Below are 12,022 nucleotides of genomic sequence, written 5' to 3' on the forward strand. Positions count from 1 at the left end.
ATCTGAAGAAATGAGGTCAGGTGATCTTAGAGGCCAAGATAAAAGGTTTGTTTCAGCCATGCATCTTGGACCAGCATCTTGGACTCATCATGCAGAATATTCAAAACAACCTTCAGTGAAATTAAAAACAAGAGCGTTAACATTAAGATTTCAGTGGGAATTCCGTTGTTAAATGCAGAGGAGAGAGCAGATAAGAGAAAGAGTACATTGAAGGCCTCTATAAGGGGCAAGTCTGATGAAGTGATAAAAGAAGAAACAGAGGTCGATGTAGAAGGGACAGGCGATCCAGCATTAGAATCAGAATTTAAAAGATCATTGTAAGACTTAATATCGAAAAATCGAATAAGATAGAAGTAATAGATAACATTCCATCAGAATTTCTAAAATTAATTTGGGTAGTGGCAACTGTATGGTATTCTGGTATGTGGAATGTTTGAGTGTGACGATATGCCATCTGAGTTTTGGAAGAACACCTTGGACACAATTCCCAAGATTGCAGGAGCCGAAAGTGGGAGAAGTATCGCAAAATCAGTTTAACAGCTTCCATATCCAAGTTTCTAACAAGAATAATATGCAGAAGAATGGATAAGAAAATTTAGGATACGTTAGTTGACGATGAGTTTGGCTTTGGGAAAGGTAAAGGCACTACAATACTGACGTTGTGGTTGATAATGGAAGCAAGACTAGAGAAAAATCGAGACACGGTGGCAGGATTTGCCCACCTGGAAAAAGCGTTCGACAATGTAGGTTGGGGCAAGATTTAGAAATTCCAAAAAAATAGGGATAATCTATAGAGAAAGACGGGTAATATACAAAATGTACAAGGATCAAGAGGGAATAATAAGAGTGGAAGACGAAGAACGAAGTGTTCGGATTAAGAGGGGTGTAAGACGGGGACGTAGTCTTTCGCTCCTACTGTTCAATCTATGCGTCGAAGAAGCAATGAGGTTCAAGACTGGGCTCAAAATTCACAGTGAAAGGACATCAATGATAAGATTCGCCGATGGCATTGCTATCCTCAGGGTGTTGAATGGGATGAACGTCTAATGAGTACAGAATATGGTCTAAGAGTAAGTTGAAGGAAGACAAAAGTACTGAGAATTAGCGTAAATGAGAACAGCGAGAAACGTAACATGAGGATTGATGATTACGAAGTAGATGAAGTTAAGGAATTCTACACTCCTCGACGTCGCAATTGCGCTGATCGGAGCAAGTGCTCACTTGCAATATGTGCGAATTTTTAAGCCCAGGTTTACAGAGACAGTTATTCAGTCGTTTCGAAACAACATTTTTACACGTTAGTAGAGAACATTGTGTAATCAGATAAGTATTAGATTAATTGGCACAGATCATAGAAATAGTCTGGTCTAGCAGGTGTTTAGAGACTCAAAGTTGAAAACGGTGATAGACTGTACGAACCTTTGAAATACGTCTACCTTAAGAAAGAAATAACTGTACTCACGCAGTGAATTGTTCTTGCCGAATGCGAAGAAGTTGTCGGAGCATCCAATGAGTCCGGACATCACCAAGATGGCAGCTCTGAAAGGCGCTGAAGGCAGTATCCGGTGCATGGTCAGCTCGTAGCCGTCTTCCGTCGAAACCGGGTGGACTTCACAGCGATAGCCGTTGCTCCGGCATATGTCATCCTGCACACACGAGCATTCTTTTTTAAGCGTCTTAATACAAGGAGAGGAGCACTACTTTGGGACCAGATCAGGGAGTATTTACAGTCAGCGACACTACGATCCGTGACGTTAATATTTCAAAATGAAAATATAAAAGGGGCTAGTCTATCGTCTGAAGACTGTAACTCACAAACTTCGGTGGCAACCACGAAGCGTTAGAGACCAGGATGATTAAAGGGTTTCACATGTATATTTGCTTACGAGGTAATCCTGGTTCTGCCGAGTGAGGTTCAAGATTAAAGCACCTTTTAATATTGTCTCTCCACATATGAATTTTTTTTTCGGCATTGCTTAGTCTTGATGCTATAATCTTGTGAATTGGCAATATTTGACTTGTTGGTTGTGTTATCTGTCGGCTGTCGCTAAACAGTGTCAAAATTCGTCTCTTTTTATTTAATAATAGAGAGCATGCAAGTTGTCAAACTTTGGAATGGCGAGAAAAGGTGATATCTGAACAAATGCTGTGCGAATAGCAAATATTTTATTGAATGGTCAAGCAGGCATTGACATGGTTTGAAACTACTCATTCATTTCCCAATAAGGTAACACAGCAGATAGAATGTTCCCTATCGGCCTCAGAATCGAAAATGCGTTGCTTCAAAAGCTGTTTGTAACGATTAGTGGACAAAATCGAGAGTGCTCATATGTAGTACTTGACCTATTCTTGCTAGGGTATTTCAACTGTCCACTAAAGGAACCAGTTACTATGACAGTAAGCTGACACTCTTCCAACCTTATTGGTCACAAAAAATTTTTTGTCCTACAACTTTGTCATGAACAATATTCCTGACGCTACAATTTTTTGTGTCTTAACACCATTTTATGTAAACAGTTTCATCCAATCGTTATTGATCTGTTCTTGCAATAAAAGAAGTTATCTCCCAATCAAAGAATGATTCAAATACTACAAAAACTTCTGTATCGCTGCACCCTCATTGTGTCCACGTCATACTTCGTCAAGGATTAGAGCAGTTGAACTGTGCAGTTGACAGAAATAAGGTAAGAAAAGTGCGCGGACAACACCAGCGATTCAGGAACGAGGTGACATGTAAGGGACTTTATTATTGCAACGTAACCACTAAAAATTTCGGATTTTGAAAACGTCATATCACGTTCACATTTATAGCAATGGCAACGCTAGTATAGTGCAGCTAATAAATGAGAAGGAAGATCGTGAAAAGTTCATTGTATTACTCATCTGTTTCTCGTGGCTGCTAGAAGAAAACCTGATTCGCTGAAAACTTAACAGTTGGTGCAAGAATAATTTGCTTTTATGATATATGATACAGGTTCTTGCTTTCATTGTCAGGTAAGAGCACATCATGGTTAAATTAGGTTCATCCTCTGATTTTTTCCTTCGTTTGGCATTCTATATTTTTATATTTCCGCAATGATGACATTACAGACGTTCAACACGGCAATATTCTTAAACAACATCATTCTCCCGTCATGTACGTACGGCAATTCCAAATTACAACAGAACAGACTCCAGATCACCATTTTCACACACCAAAACATGTTACTCCAAGAATACCTGAGACACAAGAACTCGCAGTACAGTGATCCTAAGGAGTATCGATTTTCTTACATCAAGACGAATGCACACATACTTAATAATTACTTTTACTAATGCTTTCGAATTCTCACCCACAATAAATGATTGGAAATTGGAAGTTTGTGGTAAGACCTAATGGTACCAAACTGCTGAGATCACCGGTTCCCTAAGTTTACACACTACAATCTAACTTAAGCTAACCTGCATTATGGACAACATACACACCCATGCCCGAGAGAGGATTCGAACCTCCGACGGGAGGAGCTGCGCGAAACGTGACAATACGCCAAAGACCGCGTGGCTACCCCGCGCGGCAGTAAATTATAAGTACAACAGCAATGATAATAATTTCAAATGTAATTGTAATTTTGAATTAAATCGAAAACGTGAAAAATTGTTATACGCTGTGGAAAATTAATAAATAATTAATATTTATGTTAAGTTCATCGTTTGAAGATAATTTTTCATATTATAATGTAAATAAAGTAACAATTTACTATTTTTTTACTCAAATTAATGTGATTTCAGAAAAAAACTGTGCATCATTTGATCTGGTTGTATTAGTGTATCAGGTACTCTAACTATCTGTATCTATTGTGTACTCCTATTCTTCATGTGTACAAAACATAACGGAAATGGGCTACTGATCAGTTCTATTACAAGGGTAATCTCGAAACTAGTACGGAGTTCTCTGTCCAGTGAATGCCACATAAGTAGTACTTTGACCCAAATGCGCGTTTGAGCGATGCCAACTTCGATTTGCTAAAGAAAATCATCCAGTGCTTACTGGGGCGACGTAACAATTTTTCAATTTTTTCCATAACCTCAATTATGGGTATGAGGATGACATCAGGTCCCTCACTGGAAATACTTCCCACACTAATGGGAAGATTATGCCATTCTTGCATCGTCGTGGCACGTCCTGAATGAAGTGTTCTTTCGCACATTAGGAGTGGCTTAAGGATGAGATGATGATATCTAGGTGTGACAGCTGCGTTTTGCCTCACTCGGTCACTCTACGAATGGCATGGCTAAATCTGGAAGCTTTAGGTAAGACATTTCTTGTACCATTCGTTTTGAAAATCATTTGATGTCCTAACCCTATATTTTGCAACTTTTTCAGCTGGCTGGTTTCAGTGTGTTTCCAGAAAACGGATCTGTTTCATAAGTAAAGAGGCAGTTGGCGGGAAAACAAAAAAATCTGCAGCCCGGACAGTACAAATAGATAAACTCAAGTACATTTTCGAATTTTTCATCAAATTGTAGGAAACCTGTTCAATATGTAACATCAGTCCCTTATAACAATAAACTCTTAATGATTGCTGGTAACTTAGTGAAAATATGCGTTGCTGAATACTGGATTCCTTTCTGGCCAAGAGTAAGTCATTTTAAATCTTCATGTACATTGTTCTTATTCCTAGTATTGAAACTGTGTGCTAAGCAGTTAGTTGGAAAGAGATGTATTATTTTCAACAAACTTCATTATGGAATAAATATACTGAGAAGCTGTGGTTAGTATGCCCAATTCTTTGAATAGGTTTCGACATGATGTTCGGGGATTTACCCTGCACATTATTCTTATTATACGCTTCTGTACTCTAAAAATTTTTCTCAGTTTGTGGAGTTATCCCAAAATATGATACCATATGACATAATTGAGTGAAAATAAGCAAAATATGTCAGTTTCTTTATATTTATATCTCCTATGTGTGACACCATTCACCTTGCAAACACAGATTTGTTTAGGTGGTTTACCAATTCGTTAGTATGTGGCTCCCAACTGAATTTATTATCACGTTTTAATCCCAAGAATTTTACATTCTCAACTTCTCCTATTGCCATGTCATCATATTTTATACACACATTAGAAGGAAATCTCTTGGAAGTTCTGAACTGCGTATAGTGGGTCTTTTCAAAGTTCAGTGAGAGTAAATTGGCTATGAACCACTTATTAATGTCAGTAAAAATTTGATTAGCTGCCCTTTCTAAATTTATATTTGATTTACTTTTTATTGCAATGTTTGTATCATCTGCAAACAAGACATACTTGGCATCTAGTAATGTAACAGATGACAGGGCATTAATATACACAAGAAAAAGTAGTGGACCTAGTATGGAACCTTGGGGAACACCACATCTAATTCCTTCCCAGTCAGATGATGTCTGATTGCCTACTGCTATAGTGTTACATAATGACACCTTTGTTTTCTATTAGTAAGATATGACTGAAACCACATTGCAGCACTACCAGTGATGCCATAATATTTTAATTTACTTAAAAGAATGCTGTATTTCACACAGTCAAAATCCTGGTCTTTCATTGCGTGAGTATGACAACTTTCACGACCTGAAGAAAGACATGTGTGGACCTCGATCTCAGTGGGACGAGGAAGTGCAAAAATGAGTGTGGTTGTGGGCCTGTCAGCAGCTGACCGCTTTCAGCGAAACAGTAAATGAACGTCCCATCCCCAGTGAAATAAATGTCTTAACACTTGTGGTCATTACTTTTGACTGGAACCATTCCATGATCCTGTTGTGGTAGGTGTTCGGTTTTCGTTTGGCTGTCCTTCATAGAATTGATATGAGGCTGTCATGTTGCATAAGTTGCAACAGTGACGTGGTGTGTATGCACTAGACAGTTGCATAGAATGAGCGCAACAAGATGAACGGATGTGCAAATTTGACAGAACGCTGGAAAGGAGCTTTCGTTTTTCGGCATGCCCATGGCCAGACCGTAAATTGATTTCCCCGATTTCTTGATATCAGTGCCAAATGTCCAATGTGGCTATAAGAAATGGTGTGCAACTCCCATCTACTACGAATGGTTTACAACTCCCAGCCACGTAACATGACGTAATAACAGTGGTCATTAAATGATCCTAGACAATAGGAACTGTAGGAGAGTGTCACATCTTGTCAATTACATCGACTTCAAAACCGATAGCAGTCCCTGTAGTCACTAAATGAAGCTCCATCCCAACCAGTTTCCGGGCGAACATTGATAGGGGAACTGCTTGCAATGGACATTTGGAGTCGGACATATCTCAGAACTGCACACAAAACTTCACGACTTCAATGGGCTAAATAATCCGGTAATAGGGCAACAGCTGACTGGACACTTGTGGTATTGTTCGGGGGTGTGAAGCGTGTAGTTCAGCTCAGAGGTGCTACTGTGATGCTCGGTGGTGTTTTCCTTCCCATGAGGTCTTCATCTGACTGGGAATTAATTATATGTGCTGTTTTTCAAGGTTCCATCTCTAGTCTGTTGCTTCTTCTTGTGTACATTGATAACTCCTCGTATGTTACACTGCCCCCCGCCAAGTTTGTTTTGCTTGTGAGTTATACAAACACTGCAATAAATAGCAAGTCGGATACAGACTTATAAATGACTGCTAATAAGATATTCACTGACATTAATAAATTGTTTAAAACTAATCCACCGTCATTTAACTTTGAAAAGACCCACTATATGAACTTCAGAACCTGTAAAAGATTTCCTTCCAGCAAGTGTATAGCGTATGAAGACATACAGAGATGAGGGGTTGATTGTTTTAAATTTCTGGGATTACAACTCCATACTAAATTCAGTTCGGAAGGGCATACCACAGAATTGCTGAAGCGCCTAAACAAGTCTCTGTTTGCAGTGCGAATGATGTCAGATGTATGAGACATAAATATAAAAAAAACTTTGATTCTTTGCTGAGTTTCATTCTATTGTGTAATATGAGATGATATTCTGAGGGAGCCCGTCAAAGCGAGCAAATTTTTAAACTGCAAAAGTGTATAATAAGACTCATTTGTCATTTGTGGTGTAAATTCAAGAACATCATGTAGAAATCTGTTCAAGGAACTGAGTATTCTAAGGGACCGATGGCCCTAGTAGTCTGGTCGCTTCAATCCCACAAACCAACCAATCAACTGAGTATTCAAAAACCACCAAATATCACTATATTTATTTCTTAATGAAATCTGTTACAAAAAAAAATCTCTTTTTCGAGCCAATAGCTCATTACATAGTATCAGTACTAGGAATGAGAATAATTTTCATAAAGGCCTAAAATAACTTACCTTGGTCCAAAAAAGGGCCCAATACTCAGGAACAAACATTTTCAATAACTTTCCAACAATCATTAAAGGCTTGGTTTCAGATAAAGCACAGTTTAAACAGAATTTGATGACATTTTGGTAGGCAACACCTTCTAGTCTATAGATGAATATCTTGAGAGCGACCGTACGACCAGCATAAGTAAAAACGTCCAATAGATTTCGGATTTGACATCATAAGGTCAAGATTAGGTACTTTGCCTATGATAAACATATTAACAGTGTAATAACTTGCTTCATTCTGATAGTTTATTAATTCTGTAAATATTAGCAGTTCCAGTTTACTGTAATGTATTCACATATCTACACAATATTCTGACAAATGCTCACGGAAGAGAGTATTATGTTCAAGTTTTCTATGTTTTTTATGTTATGCTTTCTGACATTTTCCACGCCTGCAAGAATCATCTCATTTTCGGGTATACGGAACGAAAATTGAATCTAATCTAATCTAATGTAATCTAAGGACCGGGGTCCACATGTTCATAATACAATAAAGAAGTTTATTTCAAGACCAAGCTTACAAAGTTGCCCTTTCTTCAACATCTTCATGATCGCTTTGCTATGGACATTACCGTTTTCCAAGGTAACAAAAGCCGTGTTCATGGAGCTGTAAGCGTACTACCCTGGTCTAACGAACACACAGGTCGCCTGTAGAACATCGAGTGTCTCGCTAAGCCACCCAGTGTCGAGCTCATAGAAAACGTCTGGGACTGTGCGGTGCAGCGGGTGGAAAATGGTACTCACCATCCGCGCAATTTGATTGCTCTATGAGATCTACTCATCAATCGCTCGCTTCAGGCTGGACATGGCACACCTGAAGAAGCATTCTTCGTCGCCCAACTGAAATCATGAAACTGGAGATGATGTGACTTGGCATTAGCGCGACAACACCCAGGGGTGGACTAACTTACACAGTGCGCTTATAATGAAATATACACTACTGGCTATTAAAATTGCTACACCACGAAGATGACGTGCTACAGACGCGAAATTTAACCGACAGGAACAAGAGGCTATGATATGAAAATGATTAGCTTTTCAGAGCATTCACACAAGGTTGGTGCCGGTGGCGACACCTACAGCATGCTGACATGAGGAAAGTTTCCAACCGATTTCTCATACACAAACAGTAGTTGTCCGACGTTGCCTGGTGAAACGTTATTTGATGCCTCGTGTAAGGAGGAGAAATGCGGCCCATCAAGTTTCCGACTTTGATAAAGGTCGGATTGTATCCTCTCGCGATTGCTGTTTATCGTATGGCGACATAGCTGCTGAGTTGGTCAAGATCTAATGACTATTAGCAGAATATGGAATCGGTGGGTTCAGGACGATCATACAGAACGGCGTGCTGGATCCCAACGGCCTCATATCACTAGCAGTCGAGATGACAGGCATTTTTTCCGCATGGCTGTAAAAGATCGTGCAGCCACGTATCGATCGCTGAGTCAACAAATGGGGACGTTTGCAAGACAACAACCATCTGCACGAACAGTTCTACGACGTTTGCAGCAGCATGGACTATCAGCTCGGAGACCATGGCTGCGGTTACCCTTGTCGTTGCATCACAGACAGGAGAGCCTGCGATGGTGTCTCAACAACGAACTTTGGTGCATGAATGGCAAAACGTCATTTTTCCGGATGAATCCAGGTTCTGTTTACAGCATCCGTGTTTGCCAACATATTGGTGAACGCACATTTGAAGCGTGTATTCGTCATTGACATACTGGCGTATCACCCTGCGTGATGCTATGGGTTGCCATTGGTTACACGTCTCGGTCACCTCTTGTTCGCACTGACGGCACTTTGAACAGTGGACGTTACATTTCAAATGTGTTAGGACCCGTGGCTCTACCCTTCATTCGATCCCTGCAAAGCCCTACATTTGAGCAGGATAATGCACGACCGCATGTTGCAGGTCCTGTACGGTCCTTTCTGGATATATAAAATGTTCGACTGCTGCCCTGGCCATCACATTCTCCAGTTCACTTTTCAATTGTAAACGTCTGGTCAATGTTGGCCGAGCAACTGGCTCGTCACAGTACGCCATTCACTGCTCTTGATGAACTGTGGTATCGTGTTGAAGCAACATGGGCAGCTGTACCTCTACATGCCATCAAAGCTCTGTCTGAGTCAATGCCCAGGCGTATCAAAGCCGTTATTCCAGCCAGAAGTGGTTGTTGTGGGTACTGATTTCTCAGGATCTATGCACCAAAATTGTGTGAAAATGTAATCACATGTCAGTTCTAGTATAATATATTTGTCAAATGAATACCCGTTTATCATCTACATTTCTTCTTCCTGAGCAATTCTAATGGCCAGTAGTATATATATATATAACATTACCGCTGGATATATTTCGTAAACCACATCAAATACTGACGAATCGATTCCACAGATCGAACGTGAGGAGAGGGGCTAGTGTAATTGGTTAATACAAACCATAAAAAAGTGCACGGAAGTATGATTTTGACACAAACCCACGTTATTTTTTTTTCAAATGGAAGCCCGTTAGTCTTGTTAGCACATCTCAACATATAAACAAATACATAATCGGTGCCGTTTGTTGCATTGTAAAATATTTATTACATCCGGAGATATTGTAACCTAAAGTTGACGCTTGAGTAGCACTCCTCCGCTGTTCGATCGTATCGGAGAGCACCGAATTACGTAGGGATCCAAAGGGAACGGTGATAGTCCTTAGGTACAGAAGAGCCTGGAACAGCACATTACGTCCACATGCTGACACCTTTTTTTGGTATTTTTCACTGACGCATATGTACATTACCATGAAGGGTGAGGTGCACGTACACACGTGGTTTCCGTTTTCAATTACGCAGTGGCATAGAGTGTGTCCCGACATGTCAGGCCAATAAATGTTCAATGTGGTGGCCATCATTTGCTGCACACAACTGCAATCTCTGGCGTAATGAATGTCGTACACGCCACAGTACATGTGGTGTAATGTCGCCGCAGGCTGCTACAATACATTGTTTCATATCCTCTAGGGTTGTAGGCACATCACGGTACACATTCTCCTTTAAAGTACCCCACAGAAAGTAGTCCAGAGGTGTAAGATCAGGAGAACGGGCTGGCCGATTTATGCGTCCTCCACGTCCTATGAAACGCCCGTCGAACATCCTGTCAAGGGTCAGCCTAGTGTTAATTGCGGAATGTGCAGGTGGACCATCATGCTGATACCACATACGTCGACGCGTTTCCAGTGGGACATTTTCGAGCAACGTTGGCAGAACATTCTGTAGAAACGCGATGTAAGTTGCAGCTGTTTGGGCCCCTGCAATGAAGTGAGGATCAATGAGGTGGTCTCCAATGATTCCGCACCATACATCTACAGTCCACGGTCGCTGTCGCTCTACCTGTCTGAGCCAGCGAGGATTGTCGACGGACCAGTTATGCATGTTCCGTTGATTCACTGCCCCGTGGTTTGTGAAACCCGCTTCATCGGTAAACAGGTAGAAGTGCAACGCATTCTCTGTTAATGCCCATTGACAGAATTGCACTCAATGATTAAAGTCATCACCATTTAATTTCTGATGTAGCGACACATGAAACGGGTGAAAGCGGTGACGATGCAGTATGCGCATTACACTACTTTGACTCAGTCCACCGGCTCTCGCAATGTCCCGTGTACTCATGTGTGGGTTCATGGCAACAGCAGCTAACACACCAACTGCACCCGCTTCTCCTATGACGGGCCTGTTACGGACCCGTTTGCATGCTACGACCATACCTGTTGCATACAGTCGGCGGTAGATGTTTTGCAGTGTGTGGCACGTTGGATGCTCTCTGTCCGGGTACCGTTCTGCATACACCCTGCAGGCTTCTGCTGCATTTCGCAGACACTCGCCATTGATGAGTATCATCTCCGCCTTTTCAGAGTTCGAATACACCATGGTCACAGTTCCTACAACACTACACTATCACAGACGTCTGGTAACACGATGTACTACAGTTGGTGTGCGTGCGGAGACGAATGCAGAATAACAATAGCAGCATGCGCTACATGCGGACACTGCGACAGCTAGACCAAACCACAACAGTGCACTACAGCCACACTCGTAAACACGGTCGTCATCGTAAACATGTCCCTGCTGGTGCTGCTCGCCAACTGTGGCCCGTGTTTGTTACAACACGCAACTGAATGTCGAAGGTTTCAAGCGTCAACTTTAGGTTACAATATCTCCGAATGTAATTAACATTTTACAATGCAACAAACGGCACTGATTACGTATTTGTTTATATGTTCAGATGTGCTAACAAAACTAACGGGCTTCCATTAAAAAAAATCTAGATTTGTGTTAAAAAACACATTTCGGGTGGGGGTGGGGGAGGGTTGTGTATCACTGCGGGCTACGGCGGGGACGAAGCCATTCCGTCGTTTCTAGTTCCCCAGTTCCATACAATGCTATTGTTACTAAAAACGCTAGCCATTATTCACTTGGTATAAAGTGGCTTCGAAGTCTTTCAAGTCAATTTGCTCCATTAGCATGCCGTCATGCACACAGACAAAGTCGTATTCACCGTATCCTCGTCCTTGGTCTAGCCAACTAAAAGAGTGTATTTACAACCACACTTTGAGGTTGTGACCGAAAGTGCTGTCATCTGCAGTCTTTACCCATGTTTTATACGAATAATAGACTGACGGCTGCAGAATAGT

At 41.1% G+C, this 12,022-nt stretch overlaps 1 protein-coding gene across 1 annotated transcript in view; it reads right to left on the reverse strand.

Moving 5' to 3' along the window:
- LOC126278066 (lipase member M-like) overlaps positions 1 to 12,022 on the reverse strand; it is a 162,769-nt gene that overhangs the window by 92,800 nt on the left and 57,947 nt on the right. Inside the window, exon 3 of the mRNA XM_049977891.1 lies at positions 1,463 to 1,646. Coding sequence (XP_049833848.1) covers positions 1,463 to 1,646 — 184 coding nt within the window. The remainder of the gene's footprint in view (positions 1 to 1,462; positions 1,647 to 12,022) is intronic.

The sequence above is a fragment of the Schistocerca gregaria genome, chromosome 6 (assembly GCF_023897955.1).
Source record: "Schistocerca gregaria isolate iqSchGreg1 chromosome 6, iqSchGreg1.2, whole genome shotgun sequence".
Taxonomy (NCBI): Eukaryota; Metazoa; Arthropoda; class Insecta; order Orthoptera; family Acrididae; genus Schistocerca; species Schistocerca gregaria.